General features: G+C 37.7%; 1 protein-coding gene and 1 long non-coding RNA gene across 5 annotated transcripts in view; one reads left to right on the top strand and one right to left on the bottom strand.

Moving 5' to 3' along the window:
- The window catches only part of SCML4 (Scm polycomb group protein like 4), a 176,477-nt gene that overhangs the window by 101,884 nt on the left and 51,697 nt on the right, over nt 1–22,896 (top strand). Inside the window, exon 4 of one of the 4 annotated variants that reach the window (XM_074187289.1) lies at nt 5,749–5,949. The exons of the other annotated variants lie outside the window; for them this stretch is intronic. Within the exon in view, the coding sequence (XP_074043390.1) occupies nt 5,749–5,949 (201 nt within the window). The remainder of the gene's footprint in view (nt 1–5,748; nt 5,950–22,896) is intronic. 4 annotated transcript variants of the gene reach the window in all.
- Nucleotides 10,597–22,896, bottom strand: part of LOC141487764 (uncharacterized) — a 29,821-nt gene continuing 17,521 nt past the window's right edge. Inside the window, exons 4-5 of the long non-coding RNA XR_012468510.1 lie at nt 15,746–15,855; nt 10,597–13,958 (exon numbers count right to left, since the gene is read on the bottom strand). This is a non-coding gene — a long non-coding RNA (uncharacterized LOC141487764). The remainder of the gene's footprint in view (nt 13,959–15,745; nt 15,856–22,896) is intronic.

Raw genomic sequence — 22,896 nt, 5'->3', positions numbered from 1 at the left:
TCTAACAGTGTATGATGATAATAATTAGTATTTTATACATCTTTAAGGTTTATAAAGCACTATACAAACATTATATTATTTGATTTTCACAACAAACCTGGGAGGTGGGTACTTATTCTCATTTTATGGTTCAGTAAACTGAGACAGAAATGAAGTGAACTGCTCAGGGTCACACAACTGTTAAGTGTTTGAAGTTAGATTTGAATTTGGATTTTCCTTGCTCTGAGTTGGCAGTGTGTCTACCCCACTACCATTTTTCTTAAGAAGACATCTAAAGTTATGTTCTGTTTGTTGAGTCAATCTCTGACTCTTCCCAGAGATTTTGCTAAATAAGTCTTCATCTGAAGAAGCTAAGAGGATTAGTAGATAAAGCACTGTGGAGTCAATAAGACCTGAGTTCAAATCCAGCCTCAGACACTTAACTGCCTACCTGACCCTGGACAAATCACTATATATCTTTTTCCCTTGATGTACTGGAGATGAAAATCACAAGTCCTTTAGTTTTGCCAAAAAGCCTCCAAATTGTATCACAAAGAGTCAGATGCAACTGAATAACAACATTTCAATTTAATTTAATTTAATTTTACCACAAGGCTGCTTGGTGGTACAGTGGATAGAGTACCAGGCCTGTTGTCAGGAGTCAGTTTTTCTGAATTAATATCTAACCTCAGACACTTACTGTCAGTGATTTGGTATTTTTTTTTCAGTTTCCTCACCTGTAAAATAAACCAGAGAAGGAAATGGCAAACCATTCCAATAGCTTTGCCAAGAAAAACTCAAATGGGGTCAGAGTCAGTCGATACTGAAAATGATTGAATAACAGTTTTTACCACAATACTACTTTAAAAAAATAGAAGAGCAAAGTAGTGAGCCCATAAGAAAAAGAAGTGGGGTAATGTAATAGATACAACAATGAATTTTTAGTTCAGAAGACATAGATTCAAATTCCACCTTAGATATTTACTAGCTAGGTGACTCCTCATAAATCACTTAATTTTTCTGGGTCTTAGTTTCCTTATCTATAAAATTAAAAGCTTGGACTTTGAGATTGGACTCTGAGATCCATTTCAGCTTGAAATATTTTCTTTCTCTAGAAACCTTAGCAAGTAATTTTTGTACCTGCACCTAGGGCAAGGAGTACAAAATCATGCCTGTAAATTAAGAAATTCATGCTTCCCTTGGATGAGGACTATGAAAAAACAGACAATATTGTAGCTTCCAATTTTAGGCAATTCATTTTTCTAATATGTTGCAAAAGCCTGCAGTTTCTTCAGAACCCTATAAATTCAACAACCTGAAACAAATGTAGAGGAGTGCCTACATCCAAAGAGGATTAAAATTCTTTTCTCTAGATGCATATACTCTAGAATGGAGACAGGACCACCTCTAACTGTCTTTCTCTCTCCTCTTTCTCCTTTCCTTCTCCCCTCCTACTTCCTGCCCTTTTCGTCCCTATACTATGTTCAAAGAATTATGTGAGGCCCCTTTCAAAAAAACCAGTTCCCATGCTTGACTTTCATTCTAGCGGTATCCTTTACTGGTAAACCCTCTAAAGTGACTACATTAGCTACAGTGCTCTTTGTCTACTCTAAACTTTCTTTTTACAGTATGGCTGGCAGGGATCCAATCATGGAGCTGTTACCACATTTATCCCATGCTATGACTGAGTTATAAACTCAAATGCTAATTTCAAGAACAGAATCTTTCATCTGGTCCTGATTTTAGCCCCTTCTTTCAATATCTTGGAGGCCTCAAGAGTCTCCATTTAACTCAGAATCAGTACAGATGGTTTTTGCCTTGGCTAAGGTGTAGTACACTACTTAGTCACAGAAAATTTCTGTGTCTCTCAGACTTGGTACATTTTTTTTAGTAATTTCTACTGGATGATAATGAAATTGGGGAGATGGAGAACAAAGTGAATACTTGCCTATAGTCTTCTATTGAGAAGGTTCACTTTTAATTTTTAAAGCAATATCACTTTTGAGGGATGAGTAACTGTGGGTACAGAATGTCGACTACTCTGACAATTAGTTTTGGTTGACTTTTTCTTTGTCATAAGGAAAGGTTCACTGGAAGGGAAAGTGGGGGATGTTATATCTGGAAATGAATATGATATAAAAGCAAAAAATATCAATAACATTTTAATTTTTCAAAATAATAGGAATACATCCAGGTTAAGAGAGTTATTGCCAATGGCAGAGCTACAGTAAAGGGAAAGATAATGAGGCTCTTATCTCAGTCTCACTAAAGTGAAAGGTACAGAAAAATTTGTAAAATATCCATCTGTTATGCCAAACCTACCATGTCAAAGAAAGGGGCAAGGTAATATAATTTTATATTCTTCCTTAGCACAAAGTCAGATAGTTCATTGCTGACTTCCAGAATCCCTGAATTGGAGGAAGTTCTAATTCCTGTTCCTCCACACATCATATTGAACACTGAAGTGATTCATCCCACAAACATTCATTGGATATAGGCTAGGTGCACTAGGTTCTATCCTAGGTACTGGATGGGAGGGGTGGAGAGAGAAAAGGGCACCATAGTCATTCATTCGCTCTAAAACTCTAGATAGTTAGATAGATGGATGCATGGATGAGTGGAAACAAGAAAGAAAGAAAGAAAGAAAGAAAGAAAGAAAGAAAGAAAGAAAGAAAGAAAGAAAGAAAGAAAGAAAGGAAGAAAGGAAGGAAGGAAGGAAGGAAGGAAGGAAGGAAGATAGAAAGGAAGGAAGGTAGGGTCTTGTCCTTTGTTAACAAAAAAGACCAAAATGACATCACTGTTCAAGACAAATTACAGTGTCTGACTATGGCTGATCAACCAATATGAGCTCAGAATGCTCTACCACAAATTGGGCACAAATAGTCCATGTAAACACCTGGGGTGGGGACTCTAAACTTATGGATGTCACATTTCATTTGAGCTTCTTCAATTCTGCCTTCCTAATAGAGTGCAGCCCCCTCACTGATGAGGGCACATCATGCTGGGTGGTCCTGTGCCAGTGTCTCCCATGCTGTACAATCAATTCTAAAGTTCTTCAATGAAATCTTCAGGGTGTCTCAGTATCGCTTCTTCTGACCCTCTTGTGAGCACTTACTCTATGTAAGTTCTCCATAAAATAGGTTTTTGGAAAGGGTACACCTGGCATTCTAATAACATGTCTAGCTCATCATAGCTGCACTCTGTGTAATAATTTTGGAATGCTGGGCAGTTTAGCTTGAGAAAGGGCTTCAGTGTCTGGTATCTTCTCCTAACAGGTGGTCTTCAGAATCTTCCTAAAACAATTTAAATGGTTCCTTTAATTCAGGTTCAGGTTTCTGACACAGCATTGGTAGAATGTCCAGATTTCATAGGTATATAGCAATGAGGTCAGCACAATGGCTCTGTAGACCTTCAGTTTGGTAGTCAACCAAAACCAAAAAGGTTTTTCTCTCCTATACATTCTTTCAGAGCCTCTCAAATCCTGAAATTAGCTCTGGCAATGTGTGTGACAATCTCATTGTCAATGTGAACCTCCCTGGAAAGGACACTGCCAAGGTAAGTGAACTTGTCCACAGTGCTCAAAACTTCTCCATTTGCTGTAATTAATGGTTCCACATATGGATGATGTGGTGCTGGCTGATGGAGTATCTGTGTTTTCTTGTGTTAATTGTTAGACCAAAATGAGCACAAGCGGCAGAGAATCAATCCATACTTTGTTGGATCTCAGCTTCAGAGGCTGCATTGAGTACACAATCATCTGCAACCAGAAGATCATGCACCAATACTCCTTCCACTTTGTTCTTGGCTTGTAGCCTTTCCAAGATGAAGAATTTGCCAACAGTGCGGTAGCTACCCTTGAGATCATGTTCATCCTCGGTGAAGGCATTTGATAAAATGGCTGAAAACATCATGTTAAAAAGTATAGGAGCAGGGACACACCCTTGATTTAGTCCATTGGTGACTGGGAAATTGCAAGATCATTGTCCACTATCTAGAACCTGGCATACATGCTGTCATGAAATTGATGTTAAATACTGATAAACTTCTCTGGGCAACCAAATTTTGATATAATTTTCCAAGGCAGGAAGGCAGGCAGGAAGGAAGGAAGGAAGAAAGTGGGAGGGAGGGAGGGAGGAAAGGAAGAAAGAAAAATAATGGCAAATTAGGTAGGATGGTACAATGGTTAGAATACTGTTTTGAAGTCAGGAAGATCTGAGTTCAAATTTTGCTTCTGGCACATACTTCTTGTGTCAAATCAATTAACTCTTTTAGGCTACAAGCTACATCTGAGAAATTGGTAGTCACTGATCAATTGTTGATCTGCTGATTGATAGAGGGAATCTGTATACTGGCAGCTTCCCACTACCACATGAGTTCATTAGATCCTTCGGGTACTTACGTGGTTGGACGTTGTTATTTGTTTCCTCCAGAGGAACAAATACTCCTTGAAAATCTCCTCTGCTACCACTATACCTCTATACCTACTACATTCTTCCCTGCTAACTCACTCTTTCTTCCTCCCCAGAAGGCAAAAAAATAGCGTTTTACTTCAGACATATTTCTCAAAGATTACCTACCAAATCTGTCTGTTATATCTACAGGACTAGCATGATGCCAATGATATTATCATCCCCTAGATTTTAGCACAGTCTGGCACATAGTAGTTGTTTAATAAAGGTTCCCTGAATAAGCAGAAATCAAATGAATTTTAGTCCCTCAGGCCCAACTTTGTAGAATAGCTCCTTTCTACTTTTCTAGTCCATAGTTTTGCCTCCTATCCTGCCCCCAGCCTTTAAAATAGTACAGTAAGAATTTCTTGAGGACTAGGTACACCTATGCCAATGGCAAAAAGGGAATGGTGGGGGAAAAAAAAACCTTCCTATAATATGTCAGAGTAAATTCCAAACCCAGATTTTGGTGTATGGCTCACTGATTTATTTTCTTTTTGGTTGTCTAGGGAAGATGGGAAAACAATACCCTGCATACCCAATCCAGTAAGGATTTGTTAAGTGCCAGTTGTATGTCAGATGTTGGGGACACAAAATCAAACATGACAAACAGCCTTGGCCTCAAATGACTTATTCTCCTAGGTCCTTTCCAGGATGGTGGCTGTCACTCTCCTTAAGTGACCCCTCAGTTACATAGAGGACCAGGAAGAACAAGTGAACATATCTTTCCTCTGAAGTTAAAAGTACATAGTATTTTTCCTAGATAGGCTTCTATTGATAAATATTTGTGACATTTAGGGATGACCTCAAAGACTTTGTAAGAAAAAAAAGTCATCAAAAAGGAGTTACTTTATTTTGGGGGGAGTTATGGGGGTAGGAGAGTAAAAAAAAAAAGAGAGTGTGTATCGTCTGTTTGTACATACAGCAAGAAAATGACCGCTTTTTAAGTATTAGAGACTTAGAACCATTATTACTAGTGGGTTAATAAGCAGGGTCAGGTTGTTGGATTCCAGTATTGAGTTCTGTGATGAAAAACTTCTAAGGCTAAAGGTTCAGTTTCAAGGAAATGTTGACAATTTATCCCTCCATCGTTTATCAGTTGTACTTATCCCTCCATCATTCTACTCAGGAGGTAATGTTGGGTGCTTGCTTTGGAGGGCTTGACATTTTTGCTCCTTCCAGAAAATTCCTCAACCCAAGTGATACTTCCCAAGTCAAGAGAGGAAGGAAGAGGGAGTGAAAGCCTGGGCGAGACTATCAATATGAGCCAATCCCCAGTGTTCCATAATAAGCACTTGGTGCTGGGTATTTGTTTCTGCAGTTTGCATTTATGTCAACAAACAAGCCAACTTGGGGCCATACTTGGAGAAAAAGAAGGTATATCAGCTCCTGGAGCACTTTGGGCCTGAGAGGCCCTCAGCAGTCCTGCAGCAGGTGGTTAAGGCATGCATTGATTGTGCACACCAACAGAAGACAGTCTTCTCCCTAGTCAAGCAGGGGTTTGGTGGCAAGATGATATCTGGTAAGATTCTGGAAGATGATTGAGTGTTGAGAGAATAAGAAATGTTTCAATTGGGAAATCAAGGTCAGAGCTTAGTGGTCCAAAGGCTCTGAAGTCCCAAGTGAGTCTTGACTCCATCAAAATAGGAAGAAGACCCCATAGTCTAATGATAAATGATTGCTAAAGGTCACCCCTCAGTTATAAGGAAATTGTCTGAATCCTGAATTGAGATTTAGAAATCCCATATTCCAGTCCTGAGTCTGCCACTATTTCATTTAAATTCCCTGAGTCTTAAATTTTGATCTGTAAAATTAGAGGATTAGATAAATAATGATTGTTAGCACTTTCATAGCAGTTTTTTATTTGAAGAGTGCTATATAGGTATCATCTGACTGTTTTTTTATAATATTTGAGGTCTCTTGCACATTTAAAATTGTATGAACTTCTCTCCTTTTTGGATGATTTTCCCACCTAAGTCTGCTCTCTACCACCCATTTCCTATCTGTTCCTTCCTTCCTGGCTAACCAATAGCAAGTCAAGGGAGAATTAACCTCCTTAACCCAGTGGAAATGTTCATCTTTCTTACTGAGTTTCTGTCTATGACTAGGGTTTCAAGTCAGTTTTGCATTATTATAACTGTTATCTGTTTCTTTTGCATACCTCTTGTGTTACTATTATAAAAATTCATCCAAAATTTCTCTACCCATATACCATTAATATAATTGACCTTGAACTGAGTGTACTTTGTGAATATATATATATATATATATATATATATATATATGTATGCATGTATGTATGTATTTCTCTAGTATCCCTATATTTTCCTTCCTTTCACAGGCTTAGAATGAAAGCTTATGGGAGAGATCCAGATGGAGACTTCCCTCCATGAACTCAATACCTCTAAAGGTTACAATATCTTCTCAATTTTTCTGTTACATTCAGTAATGTCCATTCCCTTGAAGGCTTGTACATCATGGAAGGAAATAAGCCTGCAGATTCATGAGTCCAGGGAGTGTCGGCTGCCAAAGTCCAACCTCTCTGATGTCTATTAGTACCTAGCTTAAGGAATGGAACATAGTAGGTGCCAAGTAAATGCTTATTGAGATGAACTGATAAAAGGAGAATAGAACTGGAGTCAGAAGGAATCTCAGAGACCATCTAGTCCCAAATCCTCATTTTATAGATGAAGAGATCGAGATCCTTGGAGATTTAATGACTTGGTCAATGTTACACAGGTAGTCAGCAGCAGCAGTGACATTTGAACTCAGTTCCTTGGATGCTAGTGCCAGTTCTCTAATGAAATGAATTGAACTGAAACAAATTGAATGTGCACATGTAACAACATTATTAATTAGATTAGTTTATAGATCTTTCCCTTCTTTATGACAGCAAAAATTATGGAAAGCAATGATTTTGTACAGTGTTTTGACCTCTCTGGGTGGGGTGATGGCTCTGCTTGCCAATGGATGGTCAATTCAGGCTTTGGCATGAGTCTACATCCATGATTTCAATCTGCAAACATTCTGTGGACATTATTTTAAAAGAGATGATTATGAAGGGTGTGACCAGAGATTGAAGGAAGAAGCAACTGGAAAAGTAGAGCAGAGAACATCTGCTTTCATTCACTATGTAAGAAGTGTCTTCTGAAGCAGTGAGCCATTAGTTGGTATTGAACACAGAGCTCAAGATCTCACCCACTGTCCTGAATAACTTACTCTTGAGACCAAGAAGCCTCCATGTCTTCTTTGCTAAATGGCAGAGACCCAGGCACAGGTTCACAGTAGGGTACATGGAAACATAGATCTAGAACTGGATGACTCAGAGATCATCCTATGCAACCCTCTCATTTTATGAGTGAGGAAACTGAGGCCCATGGAGTTAAGTGATTTGCCCAATGTCACCAGAGATTGTTATTTGAAAATATATTCTCAGACTTTCAAGTCAATATTCTTTCTACCATGTTATGTTCAAATCCTTAAGTAAAACCAGTGCAGACTAAACTTCAGCTGAATACTGAGCTGAGGAATGGAGAACCAATATCACTACTCCATTTTCTTTCTTTGTTCCCCATACTCCTGTTGCAAAAATAATTTACTTGAAGGTCACCTAAACAGGAAATCCAAGGACTCAGGACTCTCAAGAAATCTAGGAGTTAATTCACTAGATCATATTGTCTGCCAGAGGCATACTTCCTTGACATGGACCTTCTGGGGCCTTTCTGTAAGACCTACTTTCCTTCCTTCTAGTTACTCAATAGATGGCAAACTCCCTGAAAACAAAGAGAGTATTATTGCAGATTTTTAAATCTAAATATCTTCAGCATTGAGAGACTTGTCCACAGTAGGGGCTTTAAAAGGTTTGAATAGAAGTACACTCAAGACCTGAGGTGCAGAAGCTCTCTTGTATCCCACAGCCCCCTAGGCTTGGAAAATCCCTTGCTCCATAAACAAGTGTAACTGGGAGGCAGGTGCTCAGAACTAGCATGGGAGGCTGCTAATGTACTAATACCATTCACCTGGGAATTCTCTCATGGGCTCTCAGGGGATTTCTCTTTCTGAGGTATTAATTTCAGTATTTAGTGATTTTCCTGAATTTAGAAGTACTTGGAAGACTGATACTATAGTCTATAGACATTTAAATCTTTATGATATTAAAATTAAATTACAGCGACCTCTCAAATATGACTAAGATTTTTTCTTTACTTTTAATCCAGAATTGTCATTTCATTGTAGAGAGGTGAGTGACTTCCTCTACAATTTCAGACTCTCAAGAGTTCTGTCACTTCAAGTCTCAAAGAGGTTCTTGAGGGCCCTGAATTTAAGAGACTTATCTTGGGTCACATCATCAGTAAGTCTCAGAGGTAGAATTTAAGACCACATCTTCTGGACTCAGAAGCCAACCTCTATCCTCCACTATCTTACTTCTCAATGATTTTTCACATTGGCCAGAACTACCAAAGTTCTGAATAAGTTGGGTCAGCTTGTTATTTAATCTAGCAAATATATAGGCATCAAAAACATGTATTACATGAATCAGATCATATCTACTATGTGTGCAGTGAAAAAGAAAAAAAAATCCTTCTACTAGGTAATTGGTGCTACCATTGGGTCTGGAGTCCAGAAGATCTGAGTTCAAATTCAGCCACAGGCAATTACTAGCTGTGTGACCCTGGACAAATCACTTAACCTCTGCCAACTCAGTTTTTTCATCTTTAAAATGTGGATAATAATAGTCCTTAACCTCTCAGGGTTATTATGAGAATTAAATGAAATAATATTGTAAAACAGCAGAATGTCTGGCACACAGAAAGCATGTAATTAATGCTTATTTCTTTCCTTCTCTCACTAAAATAATTAAAAGTATTGCCTCTTCCCACCTCTTTTAAAATTTTTTACACAGCTGTTTGACTTCCTCATGTCAGAGGGAGAACAGCTAATTCTAGGACAGCAGGGCTAAATGGACCGATTCTATAAAGTCACTTATCTTAATACTTGTCCCTTGAGAGTATAACTGCATTGATTGGAAGTATTTGCTTCCCCTAGGAAGACACCTCTTTAAAAAATTTCTTTTTGATAGAGTTACTGGACTGATGAGGGACATCCCATGGAAGTGGTATAATTGTATTTCAGTCAAGTACTCAGCAATATGGCATGGGAGAATGGAAATTAGAGATAGTCTCAGAGTAGGTGGAAAAAATCACTTACCTTTTCTGGGCTTTCTTATTTATAAAACAAGAAAGGTGGTAGCCAGTTGGCCAAGATGATAAAATGATTGAGGGGTTATGGAAAGATAGGTACACAATGTAGGCAGAGCCATTAATTGATCAATCATTCAGAAAAACAATTTGAATTAATGCTAGAAAGTGACTGAAGAGTTGATCCATTAGTTTCACTATTGTGCACATACCTCCCCCCCCCAAAAGGTCAAAGACAGAAGGAAAGGAGAAATATATATTCACATATATATAGTTATATACACATGTTTATATTTATTTATACAAATATATAAGCACACATATATGTATGTATATATACAGAGTATATGTTAGATTTCTATAGACATATAGACACAATAAAAGAAATACATCTATATGTCTGTGTTTTTTATTCTCATATATGTGGAAAATATGTTGGGTTTATCTATACATATATATATAAAGGATATATATATATATAGTGTATATACATATATATACCTATATGTATATATGAAATATGTTTATATATACATATATGGTATATTTACATAATCATGCTGTTTTGTGGTAGCAACAAAAAAAAGGTAACACCCATCCCTGCACACCCCTGGAAGCAAAGTGGGTGCTTGCCTATTAAGTGAGACTGAATCAATTATGATATATGAATGCAATGGGATAGTAGTGTACCTTAAGTAATGACTAATATGAGAAATTCAGAGAAAATTGGAAAGACTTTCTTGAATTGTAGCAGAACACAATAAGTAAAACCAAAAGAATAAAAACAGTGTTCATAATAATATAAAGAAAAATAACACAAACATGTATCAGAATTGAGATCAATTTTGACTTTAGAAAACCAATGAGGGGCAGCTAGGTAGCGTAGTGGATAGAGCACCAGCCCTGGAGTCAGTCAAACCTGAGTTCAAATATGACCTCAGACACTTAATTACCTACCTGTGTGACCTTAGGCAAATCACTTAATCCCATTGCCTTGCAAAAAGCCAAAACAAAGCTAAACATGCTTCCTTCTTCTTGGCTGAGAAGTGGTAGGGAATGAGGTTCATGTCAAATAGAGTCAGTGTTGTTTAACTGAACTTGCCATGAGGAAAGATTCTTTTCCTGGTGCATGCATGTGTGGAAGATTAATGGTAAGTCCTAGTAGTGTAATAAAAACCAAAAGAAACAGTAAAACATTTTAATAAAATGAAATTCAATCATGAATCTTGTCCATCGTTTATTTCTCCCAATAGCTGGCATTTTGCAAAATGCTTTTACATATTCAATCTCATCAGACCCTCACTGTAATACTACGAAGAAGGTATTATCATGATCCCTCTTTTACAGGTGAGAAAACTGAGGCATATAGAGCTTAAGTGATTTGCCCAAGGTCACAGAGAGTCAATATCCTTGTGGACAACATGAAGATGCTTGTGTATGGGTGTTCAGGCCAGACTAGGACCTCCAGTGTGAGGGCTCGTCAAGCCTTTTTCAGGGTTGCCCATCAATCTTTGATGTTCACCTGCCACCTAATTCTCTCTTATGACTCCAAGAAATTGTAGCATAAGTAGTGACCACAGTGTCTTGGCAGATGAGCTAAACCAGGTTGAGGACAACAGACTTCAAACCTGTCATTGAGTCAGAGGGATGTCTACCCCAAGCTTGTGAAGACTTCTTTTGATGGAATGGGTGGATGACAATGATTTGTTCCAATGGCCAGGAAGGCAGCTGAAGCAGGTTTTGTGGAGCACTTAGAGCTTGGCATTGAAGAGGTCAAGGTCATTCGCTGTATCCCAGGCCATTGACAATCTCCTTATTTTTGTCTTGCCACTGAACTTTGATGATTCTAGAAAAGAGTGAGGCTGCCAACTTTGTGCAACACTTCCTCACTTTAAATGAAATTCACCCATATATCAAGACATCAACCCATGATCATTGGTCCTTTTTTAAATGAAGGACAAGCAATGGCAGACAATATGAAGAGTCACAAGCTCAGAGTTTCAGAGTTGCAAAGCTAGGAATATTGAGAAGATTGAATTGGGAGAACCAAGTTGCTATCCCAACTCTGGCACCAAGAAGCTATGTGTTCCTTAATTATTTAACCTTTCTGTGTTTCAGCTCTCCCAACCACAAAATGAAAGAATTGGATGATATGCTCTCTAAGGTGCCAACCAGCTCAAATTGTCCAGGAATCAGATTGCTCTCGAAAACTTTATTTGGCTCAGAAACACTCTCCTAAAGTAATTTGAGTTTCTCAGATTAATACAGTGGACTCAATTCACTTCCCAACACAATCTCTCAGCCCATTATAGAGAGTGGGCTGGCCAGTCAGCCTATTAATAAGGATAAGCTTCCCCCTCTTTATCTCCCCTTTTATTCCTGACCTGAAAGCCTTAGCTAAGGCTTCAAGTTTTTCCTTGGGTGGCACCTGGGATGGAAGGGCATCCTTTCCCCTTGGTTGCGGATCATAACCTTTCTTTTTTTTTATTTTTGAAAGGCAATAGGGTTTTGACTTGCCCAAGGTCACATGGCTAAGTAATTATTAAGTGTCTGAGACCAGGTTTGAACTCAGGTCCTCCTGACTCCAGGGCCAGTGCTCTATCCACTGTGCCACCTAGCTGCCCCCATAATCTTTCTTAAAACAGATTGCAATGCTTTTCAAAGAAATGTTATGACTTTGGCAGAGTCATGATGAAAGGAAAAGTTGGGAGCATTGATGCTCAGTAGTTATTTGTCCCTTTTGTCACTTCAGGTTGACTTTTTTGCTCATATTTTAAATGGCACCCCAAGTTAAGTGAAAGGCAGGGTAGTAGAGTGAAAAGGGTACTTGCCACCCCTTTAGTTGGAGGACTTGGGTTCAAAACACTGATATGATTTCAAGAATTCTCAGCCTTCCTGATCCTCAGTTTCTACATCTGTAAAATGGAGCCACATCAGCAGCTCTGGATCAAAGATCTGATATTGACTTGCGAAGTCACTCTTGAGGAGTAGAATCATGAATACATAAAGGAATAATTAAAAGGGATCTTGGAAATGAATCATTTCACCTTAGGAGAAAACTGAGTCAGGGTTTGCTCCAGAATATTAAACTCTTAGAGACCTTATTGTAAATCTAAAAACCTTAGACAATGTGTCATTTTCAAACAATCAACCTGAATTTATTAAGTGACCTTTATTAAAGGTGCTAGGTACTGTACTAGTCACTGGAAATACAAAGACAAAAATGAAATAACTCCTGACCCCAAAGAGCTTTTATGTTCTATTAAGGGAGAAAATGTATTTTTGGCATTGTTTTTCAGTTGTTTCAGTCCTTTCTGACTCTTTATGACCATATTTAGGGTTTTATTAGTAAAGATACTAGAGTGATTTCCTTCTCTAGTTCATTTTACAGATGAGGATACTGAGGCAAATATGGTTAAGTGACTTGCCTAGGAACACACAGCTAGGAAGACCGGATTTCAACTCGAAAAGATGAGTCTTCCTAACTCAGAATCCTCTATACCACTTAATTCCCCAGAGACAACCCAGAGTCAATGTATTATAAATAATATCTATGGATATATACAAAATAGATATAAAGTAAAGATAAAGATGTCTATAGTTGCCTAGAAGTACCTAGGAGCACTATAGTGCATTTGGAGTCAAGAGACCTGATTTCAGTTACACATTTGTTCTCTATGTAATCCTGGGTGAATCCCTGAACTACTGATTGTTTCAGTTTCCTTATCTGTAAAATGGGTATAAAAATCATATCGATAAACTTGGGTTGTTGTGAGGATCAAATGAGATATTTATATAAGCATTTGATTCAGGATCTGGATGCTTTTTCCATCCTTCCTGATTGGAGGCAGGGTTTCCAGCTCTTCTACATCTATGTCAGAAAAAGTCTTAAATTTGCACCAGACTGAATAATGATTAAAAAACTAATAAAAAACAACAAAACTTGTGCAAATGACTTATTCTACCCCCACATTTCATAAAAATTGAGTCACTGGACAGTGTATTTCCACTGCAGACAAATCAAACCCTTAGGCTCTCAATTTGACCAGAGAAGGACCAGAGACATAGGACTCTGTCAAGAGGCAGTAAAACGAGAGATACTCAGAGAAAGCCTCAGGGAGATTGTAAACCCCAAATGGGGTGTTTAGCCTGGGGAATAGCAGCAAGCAGTATAGGTGAACAGTCCAAGTTAAACAGAGACACCCTAAAGCTCTGAGACCCCAGCACCATGTCTTGAGATACCAGAGAGGATTCTGAAGAGCTAATGTTCTGAAGCTCAGGTGTAGGTGATGGTTTAATCATAGGAGGAGGTCAGTGCAAGAACCCAAGTGACCTAGGACAAAACCAAGTAGAACTAGTAAGAAATTTTGTAGAAATATCTTTGTACAACATCTCACAGGAAATTGTCCCTGGCATAAAACCCTATTTCAGCAATTAAAGATGGACAGATATATAAAGGATTCACTTACCAGTATAAAAATCATTGCAAATTGAAAAAAACCCTCCAAAAGATGGAAAAAGCACCTCTATGACAATTATAAACCTAGAGCCATTATTAATCCCTGCTCTGTCCTATCTGTTCCTCTTCCTCCTCCTCTCTTCCTTTATTCTTTCTCTCTAGACTAAAATCTAAAAGCTTCAAATATCTAAATTGTTTTTTTTTGAGATAATTGACCTCAGTCATGATACAGTTTGTATATGCTATACTAATTATCCATTTTTTTTACTGTCATCTAGAACTCTTGCAATCTGGGCAATGAGGTTATTTCCTACCCCATCTCTCCATTACCATAAACATGGGCCTTTTTGTTGTTTAATCATTTTTAGTAGGTCCAATTCTTCATGAGCCTTTTGAGGGGTTTCTTGGCAAAGATACTAGAGAGGTTTGCCATTTCTTTCTCCAGATCATTTTATAAATGAAGAAACTGAAGTAAATAGAGTTAAATGTCTTACCCAGGATCATACAGACAGAATCTGAGGTCAGATTTGAATTTAGATCTTCCTGACTCCTCCACCTTCCTACCTGATACAAACATTTTAATATGGGCATTTAAGTGCAATTCAATCTCCCTATGATTCTAGGTTCTGTACTGTAGACTCTACCACAGGGTTATAATGACATTTCATGATGTCCATTTGGCCAACCTTCAACTCTAATATACAGAAAGAATATTGGTTTGGGAATCTGGGGACCTGAGTTCAAATCCTATCTCTAGTTTTTTTACCACCTTTGGGACTTAGGAGAAGCCACTTCAACCTTAGTTTCCCAACCAGTAAAATTAGGAATCTGGGCTAGATGACTTCTGAGATCCCTTCCAGCCCTAGGCCTATGATTTTAAATCACTCAACTTCCATAGGCCCAGTTTTCCCTTCTTTAAAATGAGCATATTGCATTAGATGGCTTCTGAATATCTTTTTTGAACCAAAGCTATACTTTTATAGTCTAATGAAAAAGAAACTCAACTTCTCTCTTTATGGATGAGCATCACCATACTGATAGCAAGATCTCTTTTTTCCATAGCCAGTGCTTTTTTAGCTATCTCTCCCCACAGGTCTTTCCTTTTACTAAACTTGGAGATGGCATATCTTGGTCCCTTTTGTCCTCTATTGGTGGAAACAAGATAGGAATGGTACTTTGAGGTGTGTTTACAGTCAATCCTCATTTTACTCATTTAACTTTCATAATTTCAAGCATTCACATAATTTTATTAGTAAACACACTTTCACTTTTAATGTGCACAGTGGTCCACATTCTTGGCTGTGCCTAGTAGAGAAAAAAATGAGAAAAAGGATGCACAAAAATTTGTGGAGCTGCTGGTATTTACTAGGTTCCTCCTGTTCACCCTATCATTTTAGAGAGCTTCCTTTGCATTTGTTCCATATTTTCATTGTTTGCATTTAAAACTCAAGTTTTGTGTTGCAAGTATGTCCCCCAAAGATAGTACAAGTCTTTGCTCAATTATGCAAAATCAGGTATATGGCTTAGTGAGAAATAAAGGTGCCAGATAAAATTCATGCCAGAATATCTTCAGCCACTGTCAGTTTAATTGACCACCTGCCTAGAAACATCCAGCCTGCCTATCCCATTATCAAGCTCAGCCTCAACTTTAATCAACTCACCTTTGTTATACTCCCATATTCAGAGACCCTTAAGGATCTCAAATGGTGAGATGTCACTGATGGATTATTAATCTGGTGCATCCTTCATGATCTCCAACACCATTCACCTACTGTGAAAGACAGAATGTCAGAGGTGATGTTGAGATCTCACCAGTTTCAGTGTCTTCCAATGGTAGCAACTAAAGTCCCAGCAATCTCTCCCTTGGTTTTCAGAAGGTGGCACAGGTAGAGAGATTCACAGTAGTAAAATAAATAGTCCAATGCCCTCATGCTGCCATTTAACACAGTGGAAGGTAAGATTTAAGTTTAAAATGTTTTAGTTATAAGAATTTTATTTTCTGAGCAGTATTTATGGTACTAGGCATTTCATGTGTTATGAAAAGTGAGTAGCATCTGAAATCAATGTTTATTTTAATTGAGATGTTAGCACAAAAGGTCACAGAATTCAAGGGAATTACTGGCAAGAAATTTTATTTTGAGTACTGCATTTTATGGACTATTTCATGGCTACTGTATTAGGGGAAGTGCATATCAAAATTAATGTTTTGTTACAAAAGAATTTTATGTTGAAAATACATTTTTAGCAATCTCTAGCAAAAGATTACAGAACCCTAATCCTCTATTTCTGAGCAGTTCAGTTGATCAACACTTGTATTTTTAATTTTTGTGCCATTTTCTAGGAATGCTACCCCCAAGCAAGTTGAGGATTAACTGTACATGCAATCAAAATATTCCAAATGGAATGAGTCTGTAGAACATGTCTTTCTATTAAATTCCATCCTTGATCTCTTGATTAGCTTCTGCTGCTAGACAGCTGATTCATTTGCAAGATCTAATGAAGTGACTGGTTTCCCTTTTTCTAAGAATAGTCAAGAGAACTACTGGTTTTCTTTTTTCATTGTTACTTGTTCTGTGTGGTAGAGAGACAAAGAACCTGTCATTTTTGAGGGGTTTTTTTCCTTATTGGAAGACAGTCCTTGAATCATGCTCTCATGAACCTCTTGGTTTATTAATAATAACAATAATAATAATGAACAGAATTTATGTGCCACTTTAAGAATGGCAAAATCCAGTGTTCCCCAGTTTACCTTATTTTTAACTCCATCTACAAGTATTAAATTTAGAGTGAAGTTTATCTCACACTTTCTTTCTTTACAGAAGTCTTACAATTTGTCCTGATGTATAATTGCAGTAATTCACTGTCTGAAGCAGAGATATAAAACTTAAATAGAAAGAGGATCCACTAAATAGTACATAAGAATCCCTTTGTCCTGTCTACTTTCTTAGAAAACTTTATTGCATTTTTACTTATTTTGTTTAATTACCCAATTACTTTTAAATTGAATTCAGACAGCATTCAGGAATTGTTGGAGCAACTGTTCTTGATGCTTCTAGTTTAGAGGATGACTATGTGCCAAAGAACTCCAGGTGTCTCATTTACTATTTAATTTATTCCCTAAGAGTAATGAGATACAGCCTGTTGTGGTGGATAGAGAATTGACCTCATGTTCAAAGAATACCTCAGTTCAAATCTGCCTCTGACACTTACAGGCTCTGTGACCCCATGTGAGACTTTCATCTCTCTGTACTCCAGATATTACAGTTATATATTGCAGACAAGATCCCACCTTGGAATTCTCAACACCAAGGAAATCACAGACCCTGTCCTTAATCCCTTTCCTAAAGGTTAATTGAGATGACTAAGATTTAGAGAATCTAATTTACAAATCAATTCACTCATAATTTTTTGAGCATTATTAGATACTTACCATCTGTGAATGGCCTAATAGCACTCAAGACTCTTTGGAGATCAATCACTCTACAAGCATTTATTAATAGTTTACCACATGCCAGAAACTATACTAAGTACAAAGGGATAAAAGGTCAAAATTAAAACTGTCCCTGTCCTCAAGGAGCTTACATTCTAATGAGGGAGAAAATGTACATCTATAAACATAAATCTATAAAAATATAGATAGATAGATATACAAAAAACACAGGATTAGTTAGAGGGAGTCAATGATAACATCTGGAGGGATAGGGATGGGGGGAGGAAAAATCTTCTTCCAGAAGGTGGTATCTCAGTTAAGTTTGAAAGAAAACAGGATTCTAATAGGTGGGCAGCAGAAAGGAGAGTAATGTACTAAAAAGTTGTAAAGGTAGGTTAGATTGTGAAAGGTTTTAAAAACCAAATAGAGCAGCTTATCCTTGCTCTTCTGTAAAAGTATATTCCTTTGAGACCAGTATTTTTATTTCCCATTATGGTGGTTTATCCACCCCTCTATTGTAAGTCTCTAGTGGCCCTCCCAAGCCCTGTTAATGATTCTTGATGGTATTGCCAAGCAACTTAATCAATGTCTGACTGTTCTTTTGAATCCAAAGAAAGCTCAGGGGTGTGAATTGGCAAGTCTCTTCAATAGGAAAGTCTTCTTGGGCACCATGAGGTTCTTTGTTCAATTTTATGAAGTATGTAATGTATGAAGAATGTAATCCCAACCTATCTGCCTTTTAGCCCTTGGCATCTGTTGAGTTTAAGTAGATGATCCTCACCCATACCCAAAGCTGACTCTTTTATTCCCAATTAGTTAACATCCCTGTGTTTAACCTTCTAATACTAATAAATAATTATGTCCACTGCTAAATTGATTGCTTTTTTAGAGGCAACTATTCATAACTGTATATACCCCAATTAGCTACAACATCTGAAGAAAACAGGGGAAGGAAGAGAGGAGTGTAAAGGTCATAAAAACCATTCAGGGCTATTACAGGCTTGGGCAAAGTGCCACAATGCACAGGACCCAGGGTTGGGAAGTGTGAAGGAGTGGAGAAAAGGATGCATCTAGAGATGAAGGTCTCACAGGAAGCCAGGAGCACAGAAGGCATGAGGAGCCAAATCTTTTCATTCTCTATGCATTGCTTTTATGCCAAACTTACACAGCCTCCCAATGTCCTACCTCATTACTTCTACTGGGAAAAGTCATAGGTTCATATGGTCATTCATCTAGATGATTAAAAGGACCCCAGATGTCAACCAGTCTAATCCCCTCCTTTCACAAATAAGAAGACCAAGGACTAGGGAAGTTAAGGATGACAATGCCCAGGATCCTACAATCAGAATGAAATATTATTTCATCTAGATTCTGAATCTGGTCCACTAAATGAAATGCAAGCATTCCATATATGATGCCCTTCCAGGGTTATGCACTTATTTTGTTACCTCTAACTGGGCAGGGAGGAGAACAAAATAAAAGCAGGGCCTTTATCAACCAAAAAAGAGGAAACCCCACCCAGACAGGCAAATCAAGAAGAAAACCATAAATGTTCTATTCCCTTTCTGGGTTTCCTCCCTTTGCCCACAAAGTATTCTGCCTGAAAAGTAACTCCCACTCCCATTCTCCATACAAGAGATTCCTTTATACTCAGTCCAGAGGCAATGGGAAGAAGCTATAAAGAGGCAACTTTAAATAATATAATAAAACAGATCATTCAAAAATAGAATAAACCATCTCAGGTGGTAGTGTGTTCTCCCTCACTAAAGACTTTTGTTCATTCAACATGCATTTATTAAGTTCCTTATACTGGTAATATAGAATGAAAAAGTCCCTGCCCTTGAAGAGTTTATAGTCTATTGGAGGAGGGGCAGCTAGGTGGCGCAGTGGATAAAGCACCAACCCTGGAGTCAGGAGTGCCTGGGTTCAAATCCAGTCTCAGACACTTAATAATTACCTAGCTGTGTGGCCTTGGGCAAGCCACTTAACCCCATTTGCCTTGCAAAAAAAAAAAAAACACCCTATAGTCTATTGGAGGAAACAAAAAATGCATGTATAAATAAATGTTAGCAAGTGCTAGCACTTGTAGCTGAGGAATCAGGCAAAAGTTGACAGGAGATGGAACTTGAGCTAAATTCTGACAGAAGCTAAGGATCTAAGAATTTAGGAAGACAAAGGAGACAAAGTCGATGGCATATCTTGTATGTGGAAAAAACAAGACAAATTTGGCTTGACCATAGAGGGCATGCAATAAGCCTGGAAAAATAGGCTAGAGCCTGATAGAGAATGACTTCCAATGTTGAATAGAGAAGATTTTATTTTATCCCAGAGATAATAAGAAAGCACTGAAACTTTTTTGATAAACCAATGTTGAAGGACTATTTGTCAGGTATATTGCAGAGGAGGATCCTTTTTTGTAGTATTAATTGGAATTAGATGGATGTTGTGGCTCTATCCAGGTCTTAAACTCTAAGATACTCTGAGCATTCCCCATTCTGCACTCATCTTCTTCTTTTCTACTCAGTCCTTTGGATTTTTGGCACTGGGTCTAAACTGACTTGACTTCTGGATTATGCTCATTTAAAATCCAGTTTGTACCTTGACCTAGACAAGTCACTTAACTTCTCATTACACCAGGAAATTCTTACTACTAATCTCTACCTATCTCTTGTCAGTAGTGGTCTGTATTAGCTAGGCTGTAAAAATAGTGTTCCTTCATACTTGCTTCAGATACTTCTTTCCAAGGAAGGTTTGTTCTTCCCCCATCCCTACTCCCCCAGATGTCATCATTGGTTCCCTCCAATTTATACCGTATTTATTTTGTATATATCTACATCTATATCTATCCATCCATCTATCCATCCATCTAGCTATCTGTCTGTCTATCTGTCTGTCTATGTAGATGTTTTGTCCTTCACTTTCAAAGAAAACCATGGCATCAGGGAGGTTAATGCCATGACAATTATATGAATTGTATATGAATGAGGAAGATGCTGTGCTAAGTCACCAGCTTCACTTTTTCCTCCAGAGCCATTTGGGTCCAATGACCAGATATGGAATAGAATCAGCACCAGGTGCTTTGCCACATGAAAGGAACTAGGATGGCTGGAGATGGCTTGGATGCAAGACAATCAGGATTAAGTGACTTGCCCAAGGTCACACAGCCAGTAGATGTCAGAGTCTGTATTCAAACTCCCATCCTGGGCAGCTAGATGGTGCAGTGGATAGAGCACTAGCCCTGGAGTCAGGAGTACCTGAGTTCAAATCCAGCCTCAGATACTTAATAATTGCCTAGCTGTGTGGTCTTGGGCAAGTCACTTAACCCCATTTGCCTTGCAAAAACCTAAAAAAACAAAGCAAAACAAAACAAACTCCCATCCTTCTGATTCCAAGACCAGTGCTCTATACACTGTGTCAAATATATGTATATATATATATATACATATATATGTATGTATATATGAATATATGTCACCTAGTAGGCACTGAATAAATGTTTATTGTATTAATAGAACTTCTCCCAATTTTGAGTCTGAATGCAAGTCGAAGCATTTTTTAAAACCTTATTATCTGCTTTTTGGCTGTGTTTTCTTTTGCAACATGGCTAACATGGAAATGTTTTGCATGACTGAATATGTAAAATCTATATCAAATTGCTTGCTTTCTCAAGGAGAAGGGAGAGAAAGGAAAAGAGAGAATTTGAAAATCAAAATTTTTAAAAATCAATATTAACAGTTTTGTGTGTAATTGAGAAATAAAAGGTAAAATTTTAATGTGAAGGTGAAAATAAGAATTTATCTTCTATTTGAAAGCCAAGGAAAAAGAGGCTCTTTTCATACCTGACTCTCCTAAGTAATTCATTCCTGAGTAGCTACTCAACAGTCACTACCCAGGATTATACATCCCTTAAGTCATGTTCCCCACCCTCCTCATATGCCCCCTTTTCAAAGACCATTCCCTACCTCACACCAAAGCTCTTTGTTGAACAAAAATAAGCCTAGAGCTCCACTATATTGTGAGCCATGAAATTTTTCAGTCTCAAGCTAGAATCCAAGTGATAAAGCTTAGCTCTGTCTAAAAAAATTCATTTAAGAACAAACTATTGTACATCCCAATTAGATCATTATACTTAATTGCAGTATTTGCACATAGGTTGCTTTTTTTTTAATGAGCTGGAAGAAGGGAAAAAGATTCTCTAGATAGAAGCCTGGGTTAATGCAAGAATTTAAAATAGATTCTTTCCCTTTTTTAATCCCTGAGTAATTTCTTGGCTGCTTTCAAATGGAAAGTGTCAGGCTCTCTGTTTGAAGCCCAAAGGAAATATGTTCCACACACAGTGAGGAGTTTTGGAAAAAAGACAAAAGATATTTCCCTTCTACTTGTGTTCACATCTCAGGACAGCTGAAACTTGTGGGGAGATTGTTAAATTGTATTGGCTGTATATTAGATTATTTAACAGGAAATGTATATTTTCAGGTAAATTAAAAGATAATTAATTTGCTGCCATGCTGAGGTTCACATACATAGAAGTCCATGTCAAAGCAACTGAAATCTTCAGATGCTTTATTTTAATATAGCTGATTTCTTTTGTCATTCTATGTATTTTATGCATTTAAAAATATTATGATAAGAAGGGGTCCTTGGACTTCATCAGACTATTAAAATATTCTACAATATATGCAAAAAGGTTAAGAACCCCTGGTCTATGCCATTCATAGATGGAATTGTCTGGGGTAAAATTTGGTGGTGGTGATGAATTTCAAATAAGTCAAGGTGGGGGTTGGGGAGAGAAAAGTCAAAAATATGGTCCTAGGGACCTTTCCATCCTCAAGAAAAGGATCCCCAGCTAAGGGAGAACAATTACTGGGTTAGTTTTGCTTGATGGGTGAGATAAGTTGACCCTCCCACAAAATGAAATCAATGCTTGACTGTCAGAAGTGACCTGACCTTTCTACTACCCAGCTGGGTCCCAGGTCAATAATACTCAAACTGCATGTGGATGGTGGAAAGGCTTGTCTTCTTCCCCTGTTCTCTCCCCCTCCCCCACTTTGGCATCCCCCCCAGAAAGAAGTGCATGTATATGCCTCTGATAGAGTATTTGCTCATCTGGATCAGGATTGATTTGATGAAAATGATAGGGAAATACAGAAGCTGCTAAATGAAAAACGAGAACTTCACAGGGGTTTACCAACAGGATGTTTATCCATTTCATACAAGGCAGCATTTAATTCCATCAAAAGTAAAGTACAAGTGAAGTTTTCAGAGATGCAGGATTCTTGGCTCAGTAAGAAGGCAAATGAAATTCAGTTTTATATGAATAATAATATTCCAAAGTGTTTTAATGATGCCTTGAAGGTTATTTATAAGTCAAAGACCTATGAT

Source organism: Macrotis lagotis, chromosome 5 (assembly GCF_037893015.1).
Source record: "Macrotis lagotis isolate mMagLag1 chromosome 5, bilby.v1.9.chrom.fasta, whole genome shotgun sequence".
NCBI lineage: Eukaryota > Metazoa > Chordata > Mammalia > Peramelemorphia > Peramelidae > Macrotis > Macrotis lagotis.
This window is presented reverse-complemented; position numbering and strand designations above follow the sequence as displayed.